Here is a 26257-nt window from a genome sequence, read left to right as displayed (position 1 = left end):
TCAAACAATTTATTAAGATGCAATAAATTAATGATTTTTTATGTTAAATATTATATGTTAACATATTATATGTTAAAATTTAAATATTTTTAAATATGATATATATATATATATATATATATATATATATATATATATATATATATATATATATATATATATATATATATATATATATATATATATATATATATATATATATATATATATATATATATATATATATATATATATATATATATATATATATATATATATATATATATATATATATATATACACACACACAGTTGAAGTCTGAATTATTAGCCCCTTTATTTTTTTCCCCAATTTCTGTTTAACGGAGAGATTTTGTTTCAACACATTTCTAAACATAATAGTTTTAATAACTCATCTCTAATAACTGATTTATTTTATCTTTGTCATGATGACAGTAAATAATATTTGACTAGATATATTTAAGACACTTCTGTACAGCTTAAAGTGACATTTAAAGGCTTAACTAGGTTAATTTGGTTAACTAAGCAGGTTAGAGTAATTAGGCAAGTTATTGTATAATGATGGTTTGTTCTGAAGACAAAAAATATAGCTTAAAGGGGCTAATAATTCTGACCTTAAAAAAAATTTGACTTTCTCCAGTAGAAAAAATATTATCAGACATACTTTGAAAATTTTCTTGCTTTGTTAAACAGCATTTGGGAAATATTTAAAAAAGACAAACCAAAGGTGGACTAATAATTCTGACTTTAACTGTATATATATATATATATATATATAATTTTTTTTTCTTCTTCTGTCTTGCTTAATTTATTATTCCCCCAGCCCCCCCCCCCCCCCCCCCCCCCCCCCCCCCCCCCCTACAGGCATCTTTTTTGTGTGTGATTTTTTTGTAATTTTTACATTGAGTAATTAATTTACACTGTACATTTTTTATTTAAATGGTAAATTATTTAATTACCCTCTTAACTCAATAAGCACTAAATAGATCAGTAAAAGCCGATTCAAACATTAAGTAAAATAGAAATGTTTAAAATAGTGTTTGATGTTTAATATTTTTGTGGAAAAAAATTGCACGCTACCATTAAAAGTTTAAGACAATTAAGATTGAATAAAGTAATAAAGTCATTAGTGATTAGTCAATTAATAAAAATAATAATGTGACCAAAGTGTTATACAGTATTTCAAATAAATCCTCATCATTGAACCTTTAGTTTTTAGAAGGTCGCTGGTTCGAGCCTCGGCTGGGTCAGTTGGCATTTCTATGTGGAGTTTGCATGTTTTCCACATGTTCGTGTGGGTTTCTTCCGGGTGCTCCGGTTTCCCCCACAAGTCCAAAGACGTGCTGTAGGTGAATTGGGTAGCTAAATTGGCTGTGATGTATGTGTGTGAATGAGAGTGTATGGGTGTTTCCCAGTGATGGGTTGCAGCTGGAAGGGCATCCGCTGCGTAAAACATATGCTGGATAAGTTGGCGGTTCATTCCACTGTGGCAACACCTGATTAATAAACAGACTAAGCCAAAAAGAAAATGAATGAATAATTGAAAAAATCTGTTTCAATGCAAATAATAAATAATAATAGCCATTATTAACATTTAAGCAACATATCAGCATTTTATAATTTCCTGAAGGATCACAAGACACAAAAGACTGGAGTAATGATGCTGAAAATGAATCCCAAAAATAAAACGCTTTTTTTTCAATACAGTATGTTCAAAACAGAAAAGAATTGTTTTAAATTGTAATAGCATGTCAAATAGTATTTAATTTCTGAAATAAAATGCATACATGGTGAACATTTAAAATCATAATTATTCCAAACCTTTAAATCAGGTCTGGATTCACAAGCAAACACAGAACATCTTCCACCTCAGTCTGATTAATTCTTCATTATCCGTTTAATCCGTGCAAACTGCAGTAATTAAACTAACAATATAGAAAACTGACAACCCACAGCTGTCGTCTGCCCCTCTGTCGTGTGTAGTTTCATACTGTTGGTGTGTGTAAGAAACTAACAGTAGATTATACACTGCTGCCTTGCGTCCTCATAGAATGAAACTAGCAGCGAACGGCTCTTTATTTAGAAGATATTAGGACTCTCTATTTTCCTTACGAATACTATGAAGAAAAAAACGGGAAATATCTATATATTTGTGTATTTATCGTAAATAATGTTTCAGAGAAAAGATGTCTGGGCAAGGTAAAAGCCAAACATTTTCCAGGAATCGTTTTCGCTCATTCGTTTGCGTGAGGCATGGTTCATATAGTAGTAGTGACGTCATCATACAGGTTTCATCATAATTGAATGGCAATAGTACTTCATCATCACCACAATGCGAAGCTCATTTTTAGGTTTCTGCTTTGATATATTGAGATTTCAGAATGTGTTGTTGTTTTGATTCAGTACAGCGAGGCTGTACTGTAAATTATGCATATGATTTAATGTGCTTTATTGTCTTGTATATAAGGATTGTATGTAAAGAATGTTTTGTACGAATTGGACTCGAATGTTATTGTTTTACGTCTGTACAAATCAGCCTTAACATTCAAGCGTTGCAAACATTTATCATCTTTTTTCATGTTATTGATGGAAATTGTTTTAGTAGGACGATTTATTTCATTTAGTTTATCTTCTTGATGTGTGCCTGTTTACGACTTACAACGATAACCTGCTTGGACCGTGTTGATTTTTCTAATATTGCTCTCACGTCATGTCATTATCATGCTAATGTACAGCGCATTAAAAAAGTGACTTTGGAAAAGTTTGTGATCTTTGTTTTTTATAGAACAAAATAAAATAAAAGTTATTGCTGGAAAGAATGATTAATAGGGAAAAATAATGTCTTTTGATAATGTCTAAGGGGCCGATACCAAATGCATAATGCCTTTTGTTGACAAGTAAAAAAATATTTTTTTTGTGTGTGTGAATAGGCAACGGCTGAATCAGCTGCCTATTGAGCATGAGTGTTGCTGTTGATATTGTTATAATTATAATTTGTAATAATATTGTGATATTCAAGATTTGTGAAGTCATACAGCATCTTTAAATATCTCTGTAGTCGTCTTGACAACACAAACGCTGCTGTCACTATCACCTCAACGGAAACCCCGCCTTTTCTTTCATTTGATTGGAGAATGAAAAAAATGCGACTCGCAGTGCATTTTTTTCCACTCAGAGTTGACTTTTTTCCAACTAAGAGTATAAACGTTGCATAAACAGTGCGCAAAACGTTTGCAACCATTATCAAACCATTCAAAAGATGCGCCTCAACGCAAAAAGTGCGTTAAGTGTGATCAGCCCCTAAGTGATTTTGGCTGCGTCCAAAACTGCCTACAACTCCGTACTGCATTTGAATTTAATCGTACTACTCAGCCGTTAGAAAAGTATGTTTTATACAGTATGAATGTGAGAAGTATGAATGGAATTCAGACTTACTACATCCGCCATTTTGTCATGGTCACGTGACCTACCTGCTTCACTCCCATTCATGAATTCTCTCGCGGGGCATCATGGGGTAGTGCAGCATGCATTGGATGTGCACTTCAGAATCTCGCCGGAAGTAGTAAGTCATCCAGGTACTTCTCGCATACTGATTTTCGAATTCTTTGACAGATGATTCTTTGAATTCGGACATACAACTCTGCTCGCATACTGATTTTAGCGTACTATATAGTATGGAAGTATGCGGTTTCGGACGCAGCCTTTCTCTTTACTGCAAACAATTTTACTTTAGCACTTTAGGGCTAATCGTGCTTTTCCGTTCCAAAAACACGAGGCCCCATATTTCAGACCCATCTCCCGCCACCCTCCTTCCTGTTTTGTCATTTCACCATCAAAATGCGAGGCATGCGAAACGCTCACGGCTGTAAGTGAATCATTCAAAAGATTGACTAAAATCACGATCAGTGTGATAGGCCCCTTAAAGGGCTTGTTCACACATATTTTAATTACAACAATTATTACTCACCCTCATGTTGTTTCAAATCGGTCATTAATAACACAATATACATTTGTGGCTGAACTATCGTTTAAACGTTTGTTGTCAATAATTACTAATACTTTAAGCAAAAAACTACTAAATGAATTGTATTGGGCGTGGCTAACACACTTAACCACGCCCCTCCAACTGTCAGTTTTGACAGCGCTATGACAACAGAAATGGTGAGGAGGAGGTGCCTGTTAAGTTGCAATAACTCTCCCAAAACCCCTTTCCCGAGCTTTATGAATGAAATGCCTACTTTACTACATCCAATCAGCTCGCAGTAGAAAAAACAAGCCACGCCCACTGTTTTCTCATTTAATATTTAGTTTCTCTAGAAACTTCATCACAATAAAAAAAAAATAAATAAAAAAACAGTCGCAACTTTCGATTCTTGCAACTTTAATATACTTGGCAAAGACGTTACTGTTCAAAAGTTTAAGATCTGTTGTTGGCATTTCTGTGTGGAGTTTGCATGTTCTCCTCATGTTGGCGTGGGTTTCCTCCGGTTTCCCCCAAAGTGCAAAGACATGCAGTATCAGTGATTTGAGTAAACTAAATTGGCTGTAGTATATGAGTATGTGTGTGAATGAGTGTTTATGGGTGTTTCCCAGAACTAGGTTGTGGCTGGAAGGGCATCCGCTGCGTAAAATATATGCCAGAAAAGTTGGCAGTTCATTCTGCTGTGGTGACCTCTGAAATAGAGACTAAGCCGAAGGAAAAAAGTTAGTAAACAAGTTAGATCAAAAGTAATCAGATTACATTACCCAAAATGTGTAACAGATTAAGTTACTAACTACATTTTTCAGTATGTCATTTGTAATCCGTGATCTACCCAGCACTGTCTGCCTCAAAATATTTTCTTAACATGATCTGTGATATAAAAAAAAAATATGTGGGCTGCTTAATATTTTTGTGAATAACATAAATTTATCGAAATTTAGCCTATAGATTTGAGAGAACACGCTAATAATTCACACAATAATTGTATTTAAAACAATCATAACAGTCTCCAGCCATATCAGTAGCCACATGAAAATAGCTTTAATTTAAATGGATCTCATCATGGGGTTTAACATGTTTTTCAGCTCAACATAAACCCAAAAATACTGACTCAAGTACACCTTTGGCAATCATTTCCCCTTCACCTCTCATCATTGTACAGACAAAAAACACATAAAAACATAACCACTCGAAATTCACAGCTACATAAAACAGATCATAACGAATGCTACACAATTCAACAAATGAAAAGAACAAACAAAATGAGGCACAATCTGGATTAGGAGTGATAAAAAGAGGTTTAGATTAGCCTCTGTCCGTCTTTGATGGTTTCAGCATTAAGACACTTCAGAAAATAAAAATCTAAATGAGCCGGTTCCAGGTTTCTAATAAATTAAAAAGCAAAAGCAGCTGTCTGATTTATATTATAAAGTGTACAATTCTCTGATAAATATTTATAAAGGTGAACACATGCACAGTTGTAAACAGAATCAAATACTGGAGATGTTCATTCAAGTCCGAGTGAAAAGTTTATCCCGTGGACGATTCCGATGATGATTGGCTGCCAGGCCACCAGATACCTGAGCCAGTCCAGCAGCTGCCCGTATAAAACATGAGTTCTCTCCCAGCTGAGCAATTCAGTTAAGGTGGAAAATGGCTATTATTATAATCTGTAATGGATACAGGCTGATATTTCAAATATATTCCTAGTAGTTTTTATAATTAATACATTAATAATATAAGAAAACAATATAGGTTAGGTCAGCAGAGGTTCTTTACTGGGGTCTGATGATTATTATATGTTTTAATCAAATTTTATAATAAAATACACATACATGAACACACACACACACACACACACACACACACACACACACACACACACACACACACACACACACATATTGTAAATAAAAATTGCATATACACAATATTTAGTTATATTATTAGTTATAGTATAATAATACCATATAAATAAATATTATTGTACTATAAATAATATTTTACTATAATTTATAATACAGTGCATCCAGGAACTGCATGTTTATTTTACAGCCTTATTCCAAAATGGATTAAATTCATTTATTTCCTCAAATTTCTACACACAATACCCCATAATGACAAGCATTCACAGCTCAATACTTTGTCTTCAAGGATACGGGTTATTCATCATCCGTTTGAGGTCCACTTTCTCATTGCAGTATGGACATGTTTGCTTTTTTCCCACGATGCACCAGCCACGAATACAGAATTCATGAAATCTGTTGACCAAAAGTAGTTAAGTAGGATAAACAAACAAACAGTTGTATTATTTTAACCAACAAAGATGTAGAGGCTAAGCCTATTGCTTGAAGTCCTTGAGATGTTGTTAGACAGGCACCCAGATGACGCACACTGTCCTTTGGCTGATGAAGTGTATACACAATGAACAGTCTTACTTGTTTCCATGAGTATTTAGGTTTATTGCAGTTGCAAACTCCAATAGTTCACAAATTTCCTTCCAAGTAAGTTTCCGTTTGTACATCAAACACTGCCTCATATCGTGACGTACAGACCAACAAAACAAACCGTCACGCTAAAGCATGAATGAATGTGTGTGCGTTTGTTTTTGTGTGTGTATGTGTGTGTATGAATGAATGTGTGTGTTCAAAACTATATGTGCTTCCTTCGGTCTAGCAACACCTGTTGCCTGAATATTCGTTCCCACTTATAAAGCCTGTTTAAAGAGCACCACCTAGTGGAGCAATGGACAGTTGCCAAATGGCTCCTACAAAAGGTTTGCAAAAACTTTGACTTTGTCTCCACCTCAAAAAATCATTCTTGAAACATATCTGCAACCATAACTGAACATCTCAGCACATAGTTTGTCCATGCAACAACTAATCTTCTTGTTTGCTGTTAAGATGAGCATAAAAGCTACAGTTTGGTGGAAATAAGTGAAGTTTCATAAAATAATTTCGAGAGGAGCACGTGATATGATTGAGCACGACTGGCCGCTCATCTGTAATCAGTAATAATCCAATCAGAATGATCCTAGTTTACTATAAATGGATCATTTTCTTCCTACTGCTCTATCTTCGTTTGGAAGAATCCCCCCTTCCACCCCATCTCCTCCTTTTCCTTCCTTTCTTAAAGGGGGAGCTCTCGAGACCTACCTGATCTCGGATCTCCTGACATGCTTATTGACCGGGCGGGAGCCCCGGGCTTAAATATCTCAGAGCTCAGGGTTCTCTCCCGGGACAGCATGCCAAACCTGCTTTAAACACCAAGCATATCTAAGTGGGAACTCTTGAAAGGATACGTGTGGTTGCAGGAGAGCTGATAGGTGTCCTCAATAATGCCTTCCTCATCTACGTCCACAAAAATCTTCTGACCGCACACGGCACACACATCATTGTTCAGGTTTCGGGACGGCATACCACCCATGTTATAGTACTGAAAAAAGCAACAACAGAGTTACTGGAAGATACAACTAATAATATTAATATTTATCACTATTCTTTTCCAGTTGGTTGATTACATTAAGAATAGCTGACTTATCTATATAACAAGTTTAAATGTGCAAATGATGCATTCTTTCATTAAATATGTGCTAATTTGCATCTATTTTAACACAAAAATCTATTTAAACATTAATCGTGTATCATTCTCATTACATTTTTTGAGCATATTAGAGTCCTATTGTTTCTACGGTAGGCGATTTGGGTATCAACTCTTTATATTACCCCTTAATATGTCAGAAAACATTGAAAACATCAAGAAAAATAAAAAGTGACATGTAGAGAGTGATGAATGTGATGAACTTACCCCTATAGTGGACGCCATGTAGTCTGAGCAGATTTCTGCAAAATCACGTCCCATCACTCCATAATACAAACCATAGAAAAGCATGATCACACCCACATCCATCGAGTCCTCTGCTTTAATCCTGAAGCACAGGATTCACTTCAGTTTCATTATACATTCATTATATATTTATTTAATAATCCCGCTGGGCCATAACACACTTTTATTGCACAATTATATTATATTATGTTATGTTATATTATATTATATTATATTATATTATATTATATTATATTATATTATATTATATTATATTATATTATATTATATTATATTATATTATATTATATTATATTATATTATATTGCGTTATGTTACGTTATGTTATATTATATTATATTATATTATATTATATTATATTATATTATATTATATTGCGTTATGTTATATTATATTATATTATATTATATTATATTATATTATATTATATTATATTATATTATATTATATTATATTATATTATATTATATTATATTATATTATATTATATTATATTATCCCACTTGGATTTAGACCCAAATTCAATTTAGTCTAAAAGTTATAATATAATACATAAGTATATTTCAAACACAACGAATCAATAAATTGAACTGTCTATACAAGTAGTCTGAAATAACAATCACCAATCAGCCTTGCATGTATATCTTCTAAAAGTATTATGGATGAAAAGTATTCATCCATCACTTTTCATACTTGCAAAGTCACCATTGTGCGAGTTCCCCCATTATCAAGCCATTACGCTAGCCTTAAAATTGAAACATTGAACAGGGTCTTACTAACATCAGACTGAGTTTACTCACCTGAAGAAAACGTTGAATCCAAACATGGTGAACATAATGGCGAGGTAACCAATCACACCCACAGCATAGCTCAGCTTGTAGATGAGGAGGAACCACTTATACACCATCCTTAAAAAGACAGAGAGCTATATTTTAGCATAAACTCTATTTAACAATGCACAGGCCACACATTTAGCAAGAACCACTGCATGTCTTGTAATATACAAGTAAAACTAGCCTGCATGGTTGCAATTAAATTTAAAACAGTGCTTAAAAGTCATTACCGTGGCGTCCTGCAGGACAGAGGCTTGCGTGTGGCTCTGAATATGACGTAACTGGTGATGACGGAGAACATGCCCCATGTGGACAGAAAACGCCACCAGTAAAGTTTGATGGTGAAGTACAGAGGGACCACCCACATCTGCAGCAGCGTGACCATCTACAGGAGAGCCAGCATTCATTAACTATGCTTTATATATGCATAATAAAGTCAGGTGTCTTTAAATCAATTAATAACCCCAAAAATGACAATTCTGTCATCATTTAAACCCCCTTGACTTTTTCCAAACCACAAAAGAAGATATTTTGAAGAATGTTGGAAACCTTTAACCATTGACTTCCATAACATTTGTTTTTCCTACTATGGATATCAATCCATTTTCAACATTCTTCAAAATATCTTCTTTTTTGTTTAATTAAGCTTGATTGTGTGCACAAAGCCATTTGTTGTGGAGGCTGTCAAACCTGATGGGTTTGCCCTTTTACTATTATTTGCAACAACAGGGGAGTAATGACAAAACAGTTGTAAAGAAGAAGTCAGTAATACTTGTTTCTTCTAGGGAAAGTGGTATTTCCTTTATTTTGGCTGTCATCATGGTGAAGACAAAATTAATTAGTTATTAAGACTATCATATTTAATAATGTGTTGAAAAAAAGTCTCTCCTTTAAACAGCAATTAACATTTCACAAGTAGGACTTATCATTTTGCCTTTACCCAGTGGCGGTTCTAGATCAGAGTAACTGGGGGGCCGGCCAGGGGCCACTTGTACTTTTGGGGGGCACTTATTAACATACATCACAAACTACTTAAACAATTATTCGAAGTCTTTGTTTTTCATTCACCACTCTGCAGTCTTCATAAACAAGATAATTAAACTCAAAATAATCTTCCTTGATAATTTATTTGACAAGTTACTTTGTATTGGTGTAGGATAACACATTTCTAACATTCAAGTACTTCAAGGCACATTGTTGCACCTGGAAACTTTAACAGATAAGCCTACAGTTGAAGTCAATTTATTTTGTCCTCCCATTCATTTAAAATTTCCCAAGTGAAAAACAAACAAATTTCACAGTGTTTCGTTTTAAAAAATATTACTCTGGAGTCATAATAAGTCGTATTTCTTATTGTTTAAGTCTTAAATAAAAGCAGTCTTTAATTTTAAAAAAAGTCAGAATTATTAGCTTCCTTAAGAAATATTTAATGTATATAATGTATATATCCACAACAAACCAGTTACACAATAATTTCACTAATTATTCCAACTTTTCTAATTAAGTCTTTGAATTATACTTTAATCGGAATCAAAGACTATAAAATATTTAAAGGGACTTTGTCTGAATATAACTGTCTTGCAAAATAACTAGTAAAATATTATGCACTGACTGTCACCATGGGGAAGAGAGTTAAACTATTATGTTTATAAATGTGTTGTAAATAAATCATGTGTTGAAGACTCGTGCTTTATGTCAGGACGAAAATCAAAAATGAATGAAGGCACAACTAAACGAGTTGAATATTACTTTTACACGAGCGTGGGCGCGACTGAAAACTACATTTGATCAATGTGTTTTATCTGTTCTCCGGTACTTGCCAACTGTTTGTAAATTCAAGACTGTACGTAAAAACTACGTACACTCAATTTCTGATTAATAATGGCCTCTGCATAGCCGAGGACTTCCTATATTAAAAGTGTTAAAATCGCTATTGAAAACAGAAGTCTAATATAATCAACAGTGGACATTTTGATAGTGTTTCACAACATGGACATGACTAGAATCTTATTACCTTTGTCAATTTGGGGGTTAACTTCTGATGAATGTATGGAACTGATGCTCGCAGTACTGTCACTGACAGAGAGGGAAAGTGCACACGAAAGCAGAGGGAGCGAGAGAGGCCTCAGTTATATCTCCGCAGTCTGACACCAAAGGCTGATCTCGCTTCTCTGTGGTGTTTTGACACAAAAATACGCGTCCAAATTTGGGGTGGCCAAGCTTGTTGACACGGGGGCACCCCCCCTGGCCCCCCTAAAACCGCCACTGCTTTTACCAAACCAAATAAAAGGTTGGGGATAAATTTGGAAGGCATTCATAAAAATTAAAAAATGTAAGTAAAATAAGCTAAACTGTACATATGCAGGCTAACTGTGTGCTTAATGCAAAACATTATACACAAAACAATTAAAATAGAATTTACTTACAAACCTTTGGGCAACCGGTGCACAAAATATATGCATTGTTTTACCTCAATGCTTCAAAAGAAACTTGCTATGTCACATTCGCTGTGTGTAACCCAAAGCATCAAGTATAAATCAGCTTTAAATGTTGACAGACTTTTCATTTTTGTGTGAACTATCCCTTTAATTGATAGCACTCACATTGTAGGATCTGCAGTGTCTTTGTTTCCACTGAACCAGGACGATCTGTGCGACCACTAGCGTAGCGATGAGAATCAGGACCATCTCTGCATGCATGGCCTCATGACCTCTGTGCTTCACGTGTAGCCTCTCGTGCTGCATCCTGGAGAATGAGAAGCAAAACACTTTTTAGAGGGGCAATTCACCCAAAAATGAAATTCTGCCATCATTTACTGATCCTCCACTAGTTTCAAACCTGTTTGAGGATCTTTCTTCTGTTGAACACAAAGAAAGATATACTGAAGAATGTAGGAAAAAACAGCTATTGACTTTTTAAGTCATTTTATGTTGCTACAATGGACACTGCAAACATTTTTTGTCTTACAGTTTTGTTTCTAGTCCAAATATTTAAAAAAATAATTAAAATTAAAATAAATTAAACCAAAAAGCATTTTCTAAAAACATAAAAAAATGATTTGATTCCAGAATTTTTTTTTTTTTAGAAATAAGTCAAAATTAAGTGAGTTTCTCCTTAAAACAAGCTAAATAATCTGATAATCTGCCAGAGGGGTAAATAAAATAAACTTATTTCAAACCAAACACAATATTATTTTACTTACCCCACTGGTGGATTATTTTGCTTGTTTTACAGAAAAACTGACTTAATATTTACTTATTATTTCTGAAATAATGCTATAATTGTCTAGAAAACGCTTCTTGATTTAAGAATGTTTAGACATGTTGACTAAAGACAAAAACTTTTGCAGTAAATGTCAATGGCAGCCTTTTTCCAACATTCTTCAAAATAACTTTTTTTGTGTTCAACAGAAGAAAGACATTGAGTTTATAACCGCTTGGAGTGTGAGTAAATAATGAGCAAGTTTTAATTTTGGGGTAAATTATCCCTTTAATCCACGGATTTCAAAACTAGAAGCTAATGACGTAGAAAAAAAATAGGCCAGGAATTTTTGAAAGAGCTTTTGTTCATTTTGCAGCATCATAGAGCTACTTATGCCACCTGCACGACACTGCCGGCGTTCGCTTATAATAATGACACGCGTGCTCCAGAAACTATTTTTACACAGAATGTGACAATCACAAAGCACTTAAAAAGACAGACTGTGACATTTTAGAAGAGCTTAAAGCAACACTCCACTTTATTTGGAAATAAGCTCATTTTATAAGTCATTTAGAGTTAAACTGTTGACATATTGAAATGCATTCAACAATCTCTAGGTTGGGAGCACTTTTAGCTTAGCATAAATCATTGAATTGGATTGGACCATTAGCATCTCACTCCAAACATTCACAAAAGAGTTTAGCTAAGTTCCCTATTTTAAGACTCTTCTGTAGTTACACACTGTACTAAGACCAACGGAAAATAAAAAGAGCGTTCCTTTAACACACAACGTTTCCCTTTCTAAGAATATATCTGCATTATTCTAAGCAACAGTGACTTTAAATAATTGCATACTTACTTCCACGATTCTCTGTGAGACATTTTCAGAAGATCATCCTGTGCAGAAAGAACTGGATTTAGACAATACACATGCAATTCAGAATCATTTTACATATTTGTATATATTCATATTCTTCTTATATGGTCAGCTTTTACAAAACCAACATTGAACACCATTTTAAATCCTTTTATTATTATTATGCTTATTTATGGCATTAGTGTTCAGTTTAGTATAACTTGTAGTCTGGATTTATTTTGCCTTTATTTATTGATTTTCCCCTGATCATTGAGCACTACCGATTACTACTGGCCGATCAGAATCTAATTTTCTGGTGAGCTGCACCATAGAGTGCAACATCAGATTCTGGAGGTTAAAAACGGCATTTATTTTCTGTACTGGAGAATTGATTTTTAACCATTTTTAAATTGATAAAAACAGACTGAGCTGAGGTTTTGAAAATAATCAGTGCTTTATTATTTAGTTAAAGCCGTCTATCAATGTTATTTTAACTTATTTTTTGCACCTCATTCTATGTGCAAATCCCCACCAATCAGAGAACCACAAACAAATAAATACTCTAAAACTTTAAACTAGCAACATCCATAAATCTATATCAATTCTGATCATATCTTTTAATAAGTCATCTGCAAGGGTACTGTTGTCTTTTTTGTTAGATTTTTAAATACTTGATGGGATTAAACTCATTGGTTTGGTTAATGGCGTATAACGCTTAATAAAAATTATCTACATGGGAAAAATGAAAAGAAAACAACAAAATGGAAACCAAATTAGTTGTAACACAAGTTAGCAGAAACTCAAAATGTTAACAAAAGAATGCAGCAACTGAAGGATGTTTAATAATAACTGAAATATAATTATGTATTTCCACAAAAAAGAAAACAACCAATATAAAAAATGTGATTAAACATGGCATAAAACTTAAAGAGATAGTTCACCCAATCGCAAAGATTTACTCACCCTCAATTGGTTCCAAACCTTTTTGACTTTGTTTATTCTGTTGAACACAAAAGAAGATATTTGGAATAAATCTGGAAACCTGTAACCATTGACTTGCATAGTATTTGTCTTTCTACCACTGAAGTCAGTGGTTACAGGTTTTCAGATTTCATACAGGTTTGGAAAGAGTGAGTAAATAATAACAGAATTTACAGTTTGGGGTAAACTATAGCTTTAATAAATGATACACAATTTCTTTATCATGCATTTATGAAATCATACCCATCCTGATGCTGTCGTGTTATTGTGTATGTCATATGAGTGCGAGATAAACATGGCCATGCTTTTCCATGAGGGGTCACGTGACTACAAACCAGCTTGTGTGTGTGGATTTAGCATCAGCCTTTATGAAAACTATTGATCATATAAGAATGGTCTGACTTCAAATTAAAAGTCTCTCATTCTTGTCCGTTTATAAATTTATAAAGCAGCCATTTACACTTGAAGGTTGTGTTTGTTAAGTCCTTCAGACTGCTCAAATTGTTATAAATTGTGCAGTGCTAAAGCTAGGCGTATGTCATTACACTAAATATCAGTTGGAAGATCATAATCACCTTTTTACAGTCAATGAATTATAGCAATATCATCTAAGAGAACGCATAGATAGATTATATTGCATGCACAGATGTTTCTTCCTGCCACGTTTGAAGGCGTTTTACTCGCGTACACCCAGTTTGCAATACATAACAATAAACAGACCGACAAAAAAACTAAAACGTTTATATTATTATAACTTATTAAACCGATCGTGTTGATTTAATGACGGTGTAAACAGATTCGTGTAATATAACGTTTATAACAGGCCACTGTCTATTAGCAAAACTGGTAATGCAGAACGACAGCAGCTTTAGCATACGCCATGATATCAGGGCGAAATGCCGGAGTTTTAGTCGTTTGAGTAATATCTATACATATTAAATACTTAAACGAGTACCTGGGGTTGCAGGCCGGCCATTATTAATACCAGTTTAGATTCCGGTCATCTATTAATGGCTCCGTTTCTACCGGTAGACATTCTGCTCCGGTTCCATTACGAGCGAATCATTCTTGTGAGTTGGATCTTCTCAATGAATCCTTTGAGTCGGCGTTTCAAGATCCATTTTCTAATCGAACGCGGCCGAGTGATTATCGAGTCATCTGGCCGACTCGTTTGTTTGACTTGTCCTAGTCTTGGATGTTATCTCGCCAAAAAGCAATGAAAGGTAGGTCGACAGCAGAATTGGCAACATTAAACGTAAGACTGGAAGTATATTTGTAGGACTTCGACAGTTATGTTATATATTATTAAGTAAAACGTGTAAAAATTAACTTTGGCCTATGTTTGATTTGCCATGAAGTTTCGGATGTATAAGCGTTAAAAGACGCATTTGAGCTCAAATATAACCTATTTAAAAGTTACTAACTGGAAATTACAAAATGTTATAAACGCCAAAGTGAGTCTCTGTTTTAGTATTTAATGGTATAAATTAGTGAATCGTTTTTAGCCGGATCTTTGAAACATACCATTCAAAAGAACCGGTTCTTTTTGTAATGTATTCATGACAACCGTATGCTGGCTCAGATCTGCGCAGAAGTAACTCTGTACGCATTTCGAGATTGACACATTCGTTACAATTGTTAAAATGTAAGTTCGTTCAAAGCAAACTCACTTCCATTTCCTAAAAAAGTGTCAAATATGCAATATTTAATCAAATCTGCGCTAATTTTTGCACAAAAACCTGAATTATTAATTATTAATATTATTATAATTATTCATTCATTCATTTTCTTTTGTCTCTTTATTTATCTGGGCCACAGTGGAATGAACCGCCAACTTATCCAACATATTTTACGCAGCGGATGCCCTTCTAGCCGCAAACCAACACTGGGAAACATCCATGCAATTTTGCATTCACACACATACACTACGGCAGGAAAACATGCACCGGAGGAAACCCACGCGAACACAGGGAGAACATGCAAACTCCACAAAGAAATGCCACCTGAACCAGCCGGGGGTCAAACCAGCGGCCTTTTTACTGTGAGAGGATTGTACCGAGTATTATTTTTGTTATTATTATTATTATTATTATTATTATTATTATTATTATTATTATTATTATTATTATTATTATTTTATATAATTGAAATAAGTTGTTTTTACAGGGGATATTGGTATCTCTTTTATCTAGCTAGAATAAATAATATTGTATTAAATCAGGCATTTGTAGTTTATTAACATGTCCATATGTAAAAAAAACAACAACAACAAAAAAAAAAAAACAAACATTCAGAACATAGATTAAAAAAAAAAACCTGTAAGGTTAGGTATGTATGGGCTAAAGTGGAAATGTATATTTCGGTGCAGGAGAAAAACAAATTCAGAGAAAAGAACAATTTAGAGACTAACTAATAAAACTGAAGTGGGACAAGAGAAACACCTAAAAATTTAAATAGTCATTTTTCTTTATATAAGTCCAGAAAAAAAATGTTTAACAAATAGCCAGAAAGCTCAAAATCCCCAAATTAACATGAAAATAGTGTGCTTATTTATGCCCACATTATCCAGTCTGAGTATCAGCATTTTTTGGTGAACCGTCAGTAAAATGTTAATATTATTTTCTGTAATATCTGAGAAATTTTTTAAATTTTACTTAAAACTATTTTATAATTACACACAGTGGAAGTCAGAATTATTAAACCTTCTGAATTATTAGCCCCCCCTGTTTATTTTTTTCCCCAATTTCTGTTTAACGGAGGGAATATTTTTTCAACACATTTCTAAATATAATAGTTTTAATAACTCATTTCTAATAACTGATTTTCTTTGCCATGATGACAGTAAATAATATTTGACTAGATATTTTTCAAGACACTTCTATACAGCTTAATGTGACATTTAAAGGCTTAACTAGGGTAATTAGGTTAACTAGGCAGGTTGGGGTAATTAGGCAAGTTATTGTACAATGATAATTTGTTCTGTAGACTATCGAAAAATATAGTTTAAAGGGGCTAATAATTTTGACCTTAAAATGGCTTTTAAAAAATGAAAAACTGCTTTTATTCTAGCCGAAATAAAACAAATAAGACTTTCTCCAGAAGAAAAAATATTATCAGACATACTGTGAAAATTTCCTTGCTCTGTTAAACACCATTTGGGAAATATTTAATAAAGAACAAATTCAAAGGAGGGCTAATAATTCTGACTTCAACTGTAAATAGCATTACAATGTTTAAGGGAGATTGAATGAAAGCATGATTTTTTTTTAACCCAGTACAACGAGTCTGTTTGTTAAGTTGAGTCAAAAGTCTAACTTTGAGTCAAAGATGTGGGTGGATGATAATATGGCACAACAGATCACAGGCCAAACAAACAGCAGTTTACTTGTTGAGTAATACAGTAACAAACATACATTTTCTGATTCATTGTGTCTCCATTTTCTAATATTATTCACAGGCCAAGACATGTTGATTCATAAAGTAGAGAGTTTGTCATTTTACTACTTTTTTTTTAAATTAAGCATGCTATGTTTTTTGTTTTCACGGTTTGACCATAAATTCTGCTTGTACACTGAAATCTTTTACACATTTCTACCTTAGGAACCCTGTATGTATAACTTTTAGTGCATTAAAATAAAAGGCAGCCATAAGCGAATAATTTATTCTAAAATATATACATTTATACATACTATTTCACAAGCAATATTCTCAGGCACATAATATGCTAACTGTTAATAACAGCTTATTATGTTTACATGCATATTTGCATAGACTCACACACATTTCTTGATTGCTTCATGATTAAGTTACTGGTTTGCTCATGTCTTCATTTCCCAAAAATGGTGCTGTCCCAGAATTGATTTCCAAAGCCAGAATTAAATATTAACCAGCGCTGTGTCTCAGTTCAGGGGAGTCTGGTATAAATTCAGTGAGAGCAGCGCTGGATTATCTGCATCTGAGCGCCTCACACTTGTGCTGGAACTGAAGTGTGAGCTCTACAAAAATGAAGCTCGTCTTATTACTTTGCCTGTGTGCTGTTGGAGCTCTCGCACAGGAGGACTATGATGATTATGGAGTAAGTGTCTTTTAAAATGTTGCAAAGAATAAGAATGTGAGATTTGTGCAATGTAGTTTTTATTGTATTGTACTGATAAACCTTCTTTGATTTCTTATTACAGGAAGGAAAAAAAGAGGTTAGTTCTTTTTAATTGCACTCCATTGTCAGTCAATTCAAAACATATACTGCATGAATCATAGGAAAACCGGAAATGATGAATAAAATAAGATGAATAATTATGTTGCCATTACGTTGAAATAACTTGAAGCATCAGTGTTGTTTTAGTATAAGTAGCGTTGTTTAATAAGAGTAACTAATGTAGGATTTAGTAATATATTGAACTATTTTTAATAAATACATTTTGTTTTTCTTTAAATTTTAAGGAACATTTTAATAGTTTTGCTACTAATTTTGTGGAATAAAAAAAATATATCTGCGTAGATTTAATTTTAATATTTGGTGTTGGACTAATAATTAATTGGCTAGCTGAAACAAAAATAAAATGGTAAAAGACTATTCACAATTAATCACATCCAAAATAAAATCTTGTACACACACGCACGCACACACACACACTTATATGTATATTCACAGTATGTGAAATTTTCACAGTATGTCTGATAATATTTTTTCTTCTGGAGAAAGTCTTTTTTGGCTAGAATTAGGCATGGGACGATAACCGTTTTCAAGGTATACCGTGGTTTGGATAAGTCAAGATTTTAAAACCACCAAAACTTTCTGTAAAACCGTTCCTAAGGTATGTGTAAGATTTTTTTATTTACATTTTGTTTTTTTTTACAACAGTATCTCCAGCAGAAAAGATATCCGAAGATGCCGTTTTAAATTGTAAAAAAATGTAGTGTTTTTGTTTTTTAAACTAAAAAAAGACAGAAGTCAGTGATTGATTTCCATTATTTAGCCAGCCATGATTGCTCCAACCTATTTTAAATCTTTCGATATAATATCTGAAAAATATGTCGGCACCAGTGGTGTAGTGGTTAGTGCGTCGACACATGCACTCCAGTGCTCACGGCGACCCGAGTTTTATTCCACCTCACTGTCCTATGCCGATCCTTCCCTTCTCTCTGCTCCCCATGCTTTCCTGTCAACACTCTCTACTGTCCCTCAAATAAAGGTGAAAACCCCGAAAATATAATTATAAATAATAAATAAATAAAATATATTGTTTTCAAAGGGGGAATTTTGTTTTGTTTTTTACCCAGACATTTAAAAAGAATATATTTTAGAGCAGTAATCACAATACCGTAATACCGTGAAATCGTGATATTTTTATCCAAGGTTATCATACCGTCAGAATCTTATACCGGCCCATGCCTAGCTAGAATAAAAGCAGTTTTAAAATTTTTAAAAACCATTTTAAGGTCAAAATTATTAGCCCCTTTAAGTCTACAGAACAAACCATCATTATACAATAACTTGCCAAATAACCCTAACCTTCCTAGTTAACCTAATTAACCTAGTTAAGCCTTTAAATGTCACTTTAAGCTGTATAGAAGTGTCTTGAAAAATATCTAGTCAAATATTATTTACTGTCATCATGGCAAAGATAAAAAAAATCAGTTATTAGAAATTAGTTAATAGGAGAGAAGATTTTTTCAACATGTTTCTAAACATAAAAGTTTATACTTAGAAATGTGTTGAATAAATCTTCTCTCCGTTAAACAGAAATTTTTGAAAAATTAAACAGGGGGCTAATAATTCTGACTTTAACTGTATATATCACTTAATAATATATTGTCACTTAAAGAAAATAGAATTTTTCTAAAACGTGTTTTGTATTTATTTTAGGCTAAAGAAGTCGTAGACCCCCGGGGTCATCGTCCCGTCAGCAGAGGTCGAGAGACATACTCTCCAGGCCCTGTTTCTCAGCCACCCGTCAGCGGGGGAACCCGATACCGTGGCAGACCAACGGCAGCACCGGTGGGCAAAGCTGTGCAGGAGAAAGAGGAGCAGCCGGAATCAGGCGGATGCAACCATATGTCTGAGAAAATGGTCAGTCAATGGGATTTAATTCTGGCGTAGTGGCTCAGTGGTTAGCTCTGTCACCTCACAGCAAGAAGGTCACTAGAGTCCCGTCTGGGTCAGTTAGCATTTCTGTGTGGAGGTTGCATGTTCTCCCCATGTTTTGGTGGGTTTCCTCTAGGTGCAAAAACCATGCGCAATAAATGAATTGGATTAACCAAGTTGGCCGTAGTGTATGGGTGTATATGGGGGATTCCCAGTACTGGGTTTCAGCTGGAAGGACATCCTCTGCTTAAAACATATGCTGGATAAGTAGGCAGTTCATTCCGCTGTGTCAAACTCTGATAAAATCAGATACTAAGCTGAAGGAAAATGAATAAATGATGAGAAGAGGTGAGAGAAAAAAGAAGACAATATATAAAAAAATATATAGTAGACAGTGTAAGTGTGAGAAGGTCAAACCAATTTAAAAATACATATTTACATTTTTTACATATTTAAATGTAATATGTAGTGTGAGTGTTATTAGGGAGTTCATTGTTAGAATAAAATCTGATGTATTTTTAAATAAATATTAGTGTCTTATGGTAAATCTTATGGCCCTTATTACAGTTTCTCACACACAAACCTCAAGTCTTTTTTTCTTTTTTTTCCAGGGTGTGTTGTGTCCCACAGGTTGTGAGTTGAAGAAAGCCCTCATAAAACAAGAACGTAATGTAAAGCCAACTGTAGAGCAGCTGAAGCGAGCTGTGGACGACCTGACTCAGTCCACCAACTCCATTCACGGCTACGTCCTCGATATGACCGCAGAAGTAGCGCAAAGACAAAAAGTCAGCGAGGGTAACTATACTTCAGAAAGTTTTGTTTATCTATTTTTGTAATATTTGATTTTAAGTAATAGTTGTATAATGATTGCCTAATGATTACTGATTACTATAGTATCTTTCAAAATAACTAGTAAAATATTCTGTGCTGTCATCATGGCATAGACAAAACAATTAGTTAGAGGAAATGAGTTATTAAAACTATTAGGTTTAAAAAGGCACTTGGAAAAATAATGAAAAGTCTAATAATTTCAACTTAAAAGCATCCGCCAAAAGTAATAATGGTAGCCAAATTATTTTTATATTTAATAGACATTCTCAACTATTAAAAATACCCACAAGTAATGGTTTATGTTCTCTCACAGGCAATGGACTTGTGGTTAATCAGTACACAGACAGCCTAGAGACCCAGCATGCTTATATTAAGGACACGGTGGACGTCACCTTCCCCCAGAACATTAAAGTCCTGCAGGGAGTGCTGGATAAGATCCGTGAGAAGATCCAGCGCTTGGAGAAAGCCATCACTACTCAGAGGGTCAAGTGCCAAGCACCCTGTAAAGTCACCTGCCCCATTCCTGTGGTGTCTGGTAAGGAGTGTGAAGACATCATCCGCAAAGGAGGAGATGACTCGCAGATGTACATCATACGGCCTGATCCGCTCGGGGCACCTTACAAGGTCTTCTGCGATCAGACCAGTAAAAATGGAGGTATGGCAACTTTGACCTTGTCTACACTATTATATTTTACAATTAACTTTGACACAGCTTTTTTTTGTAAACACAAATAAATCCGTGGATGTATTTCAATCTGATATATGCAAATATAAGCAAATTATTATGCAAAAACTATTGAAATTACAAATATGTGCATATATGTTAAATTATATTAGCTATAATGTTATATATAAGTTCATATATGGAAGTTTATGAACACATATGAGCATATAATTATAGCTTATTCATTTTAAGATACATTATTAATAATTTCCTGTAGACTGTAATGTACTGTAAATCAATTACAGCAAAAATATTGTATTTACATTTACAGCGCCATCTATCTTGCTGTATATGTATTTACAGTATTGTATTTCTTTACTGTAAAATATACAGAAGCTTTTACAATGCAACTTTAAAATACAGCAACATACTGCATTACTGTCCAACAGTAAATTACAGTTCATTTTACAGTTAAATACTGTGTACAAAAACAAGAACAGTGTATTAATACATATTTGTAATTCTGATGGTTGAATGCTATATTTATTCAAAAAGTCATACTTGCAATAAACTCTACACTCTCCAGCCACTTTGTTAGGTACATTTTACTAGTGCTAGGTTCTGATTAGAATATTTCATTAACAAGTAGTTGGACAGGTATACCTAATAAAGTGGGGGGTGAGTGTATGCTGCATATATGAAAAATCTAATATATGTAAATTCCAAATATAAACTTGCATGTCATATATGTAATTTGCCAATTGAAAATATTTCCATATATCTGTATATTCTATATGTATTTCTCTATGGGAACCCATTTAGGAAACTAAGAAGACTTTCGAAAACAATGATTATTTGTCATGTGACTTTTTTCCAGCCATAATCATAAACGTCTGCATTATTCTATAGGTTGGGTGCTCATCCAGAACCGTATGGACGGCAGTGTTGATTTTGGCAGGCGTTGGGACGACTACCGAAGAGGCTTTGGAAACGTTGCATTTGATGTGGGCAAAGGCCACTGCCAGACTCCAGGTGAGTTACAGTTAAACATTGATACTGTATGTTGGGATTCTGTATAACTTAGAAATGTAGGGGTCCAATTTTTACTGATGAGTAGCCCAAAAAATATCAAAAGTATCTAACCCAAAAATGTAAACACCAATGTGTATTATGTATTTATTCTATTCATCAGAAATGACTAATATATGTTGTGTTATGCATTAAAAGTGAGATATGTTTTGTTCTATGTTTACACTGAGTGTGTTGTTTCCACTTTTGGCCATCTTCTGGATTATTCTTGATGGGAGAGTACATGAGTAATTACAATTGAAGGCAAAATTATAAGCCCTCCTGTGAAATTTCAATTGTTTTTCAAATATGTATTGCTTCATAGAGCAAGGGAATATTTTTTTCTTCAGGAGAAAGTCTTATTTTGTCTAGAATAAAAGCAGTTTTTACATTAAGAAATAATTTTGAGGTCAATATTATTATTCCCATTAAGAAATTATTATTTTTTCCATTGGCTACAGAGCAAACCACTGTGATCAAATGACCTGCCTAACTAACCTAACAAATTAACCCAAAGCCTTTAAATTGTACTTTAAGCTGAATACTAGAATCCTGCAAAATAACTTGTAAAATATTAGGTATTGTCAAAATGGCAAAGATAAAAGAAATTAGTTATTAAAAATATTATGTTTAGAAATGTGTTTAAAATATCTCTCCATTAAATAACACAGGAAGGCTAATAATTTTGTCTTCAACTGTATGTCAGAGGCAGACAATCTCAAAATAATTTAGACTCAATTTACAAATGTATTTAGTATTGTACATCTGACTGGCTCAGCAAAACACCTTTTAATACCAGTTATAAACACTGTTGTTGTTGTTATTATTATTATTTATTTATTTATTTATTTATTTTATTTAAGACTCTGAAGTCCATGTCCAAAACCATAACAAATCACAAAATACAAAAAAAACCATACAATAAAATACAATAATCAAAATACTGCATATGGGGCGACGCAATAGCACAGTGGGTAGCACGATCACCCCACAGCAAGAAGGTCGCTGGTTTGAGCCTCGGCTGGGTCAGTTGGCGTTTCTGTGTGGAGTTTGCATGTTCTCCCTGTGTTGGCGTGGGGTTCCTCCGGGTGCTCCGGTTTCCCCCACAAATCCAAAGACATGTGCTGTAGGTGAATTGGGTAAGCTAAATTGGCTGTAGTGTATGGGTGTTTCCCAGTGATGAGTTGCAGCTGGAAGGGCATCCGCTGCATAAAACACATGCTGGATAAGTTGGCGGTTGATTCTGCTGTGGTGACCCTGATTGATAAAGGGACTAAGCTGAAAAGAAAATGAATAAATGAATATCCTGCACATATTACTACACCATTTCGCAACTCCATTACTGTAAAATGGTCAAAAGTGTACAAGTGTACATGTTTCAGACCCTGTTTACCCCTGTATTGGACACTAGTATTCAGATTGACAATACCAGATGTAAACAGAGCTAAACCAGTTTTAAAAAATGGAGAAAACCTGCTGGACTACCAAAGAAAAAAATATAAAAAACTCTTGATTTCTTGATTTCTCTCAGATTCACTCAGTCATCTCATTCTCTAATGAACTTTGCTGTGGTCTCTTTTAGGCGAGTACTGGTTGGGTAATGACCGTATTAGTCAACTTTCAAAGATGGGTGCTACTGAGCTTCTTGTGGAGATGGAGGACTGGTCCGGCTCGAAGGTCTACGCTCAGTATGAGCAGTTCAGCATGCAGGGCGAAGCCTCCAACTACATCCTAGGGGTCGGTCGGTACTCAGGAACGGCTGGAAACACGTTCATGGAAGGCGCAACAGAGTTGTTTGGAGAAAATCGTACCATGACCATACACAACGGCATGATGTTCAGCACATATGACAGAGATAATGACAAATGGTGCGTTTGGTCCAAATCATTTGCATGCACAGAAAAGCTACACACACACACACACACACACACACACTCGAAAAATGAAGTTTGCTGTTTGGTCACACTTTAATATAAAGGTTTCATTAGTTAATGTATTTACTAACATGAACTAAAAATGAACAATACTTGCAGAGCATCTCTTAATCATAGTTCAACATTTACTAATGCATTATTAACATCCAAATTCATGCTTGTTAACATTAATGCACAATGAGTTAACATGAACTAATGATGAATAACTGTATTTTAATTAACTAACATGAACAGATACTGCAATAAATGTAGTGTTGATTGTTTGTTTATGTTAGTAAATGCATTAACTAACATTAATTAATATAACCTTATTGTAAAGTGTCACGCCTTATTTAAAATGAGCTGAAACAACACAATTCTTGAGGTTTTTGGGAGGACAACTAAATTGTTTTACGTTCAGTTCACTTAAATTTGTAAAAACTAATTAGGTAACTAAATTCCTTCATCTTGTTTAAGCAAAAAATCGATGTATGGAACTCAACCTTTTCTACTGTGCAGTATCAGAAATGTTATTTCTCTTATGACAAATGGTGTTTTTATGCTTCTAATAATTTGCATTCATGGAAAAGTACAATATCTAAAATGTTATTTCTCTCTTCATTTGTGTTAATCACGTTTAGGATTCCTGGAGATCCTTCTAAACAGTGCTCTAAAGAAGATGGCGGTGGATGGTGGTACAACAGATGCCACTCTTGTAATCCTAATGGGCGATACTATTGGGGAGGAGCTTATACTAAATACATGGCCAAGCATGGGACAGATGACGGCATCGTGTGGATGAACTGGAAGGGCTCGTGGTATTCGCTCAAAACTATCAGCATGAAGATTAGACCGTTCTTCAAACAGAAATAAAACCTCATGTGAAATGAAATGAGACGCTGCAGGAAACGACACGCATTTCATATAGGCTATTTTTGAGAATACAATGGAGGATAGTAAAGCCTGAATAACAGAGTGTGAATACATTGGAAAAGTACATTGGATTCATTGTGTTATTATACATGTTAAAGTACTGTATGTATTATTAAGGTATCATTAAGGCAAAATGATGTAAAATGAGATAGTAACAGTTCTCCTGGTTCTCATTAAAGCTGGCCAACAAACAATAACACTTTGTCTATTGTATTTATGAACGTTTTGTAATGTTTTAGAAAATAAACATGCTTAAAACACTTATTTATAGTCTCACACATTTATATTCATGAACAAGCATCGCAAGGTGAACGAATTCTATCTTTTTTTATGAATGTTTAAATATATTAATTAAAAAAGGTACACTTGTAGCCTGTCATAGCTATTATTGTATCTATTCCTAACATTTATTCGTAAATAATTCTTTCATTCTTGATTATTTATTTATTTACAGTGCAAGTTACATAATAAAAACTTTTCTAAGTAACAAGTAAAGTAAATGAGTAAAGTAAACAATTAACTAATAATATTTTAGCTACTTCAAAAAAAATTATGCGAGTAACTTTGTCCCTGAAATGGACTACAAATACTATAATGCACCTCACACACCAGTTCCTGATTTCCCTGATTACTCACACACAGCTGGAAGCTCATGATTTACTGATTACCAAGACTATAAATGCATCTGACTCACGCTTACACTTTGTTTAGTCTTGTTAACATGGAGCATGATGAAGGTTTTTCCTTGTTTTGTCTTTCTGTGCCATGTTTCCCCACCCTTGCTGAGTGTATTGTTTATGCTAATAGTCGCCTGGACCGACCTCTTCGCCTGTGACTTGACTACTCTTTTGGATTGCCCTTTATGTTACCGTTTGCTCCTGCTTGTGACCATTGAAGGTGTAGGTTATACAGTACTTGTAAATGCAGAGCCTCTCTATTAAAAAAAGGGGGAAAAAAACTGTAATTTCTGACAAATATCAAGCCTTAAATGTAACTCGAAAGTAACGTAACACGTTACTTACCATAAAAGAATGTGTAATGCAATATATTTATTTGCAAAGTTCA

General features: G+C 34.0%; 2 protein-coding genes across 3 annotated transcripts; one reads left to right on the top strand and one right to left on the bottom strand.

The window, feature by feature from the left end:
- Positions 1–4999: 4999 nt before the first annotated feature.
- rnf175 (ring finger protein 175) lies at positions 5000–14784 on the bottom strand. Of its 2 annotated transcripts, XM_056462216.1 has the most exons (10): positions 14654–14753; positions 13681–13717; positions 12721–12758; positions 11264–11405; positions 8891–9045; positions 8628–8735; positions 7789–7909; positions 7283–7416; positions 6141–6242; positions 5000–5609 (listed from the first exon to the last, which is right to left on the bottom strand). In XM_056462216.1, exons 3-10 carry the CDS (start codon positions 12741–12743, stop codon positions 5489–5491), a joined length of 906 nt encoding a protein of 301 aa, XP_056318191.1. In that variant the 5' UTR covers positions 12744–12758; positions 13681–13717; positions 14654–14753; the 3' UTR covers positions 5000–5488. The 2 variants fall into 2 exon arrangements, with proteins under 2 accessions (XP_056318191.1, XP_056318185.1); XM_056462210.1 differs by lacking the exon at positions 13681–13717 and having other exon boundaries at positions 14654–14784.
- A 2846-nt stretch (positions 14785–17630) lies between these two features.
- On the top strand, positions 17631–25389 carry fgb (fibrinogen beta chain). Its single transcript, XM_056462197.1, has 8 exons — positions 17631–17773; positions 17877–17891; positions 19565–19768; positions 20395–20578; positions 20928–21269; positions 22188–22310; positions 23929–24214; positions 24901–25389. Exons 1-8 carry the CDS (start codon positions 17702–17704, stop codon positions 25130–25132), a joined length of 1458 nt encoding a protein of 485 aa, XP_056318172.1. The 5' UTR covers positions 17631–17701; the 3' UTR covers positions 25133–25389.
- Positions 25390–26257: the final 868 nt, after the last annotated feature.

The sequence above is a fragment of the Danio aesculapii genome, chromosome 1 (genome assembly GCF_903798145.1).
Source record: "Danio aesculapii chromosome 1, fDanAes4.1, whole genome shotgun sequence".
Taxonomy (NCBI): domain Eukaryota; kingdom Metazoa; phylum Chordata; class Actinopteri; order Cypriniformes; family Danionidae; genus Danio; species Danio aesculapii.
This window is presented reverse-complemented; position numbering and strand designations above follow the sequence as displayed.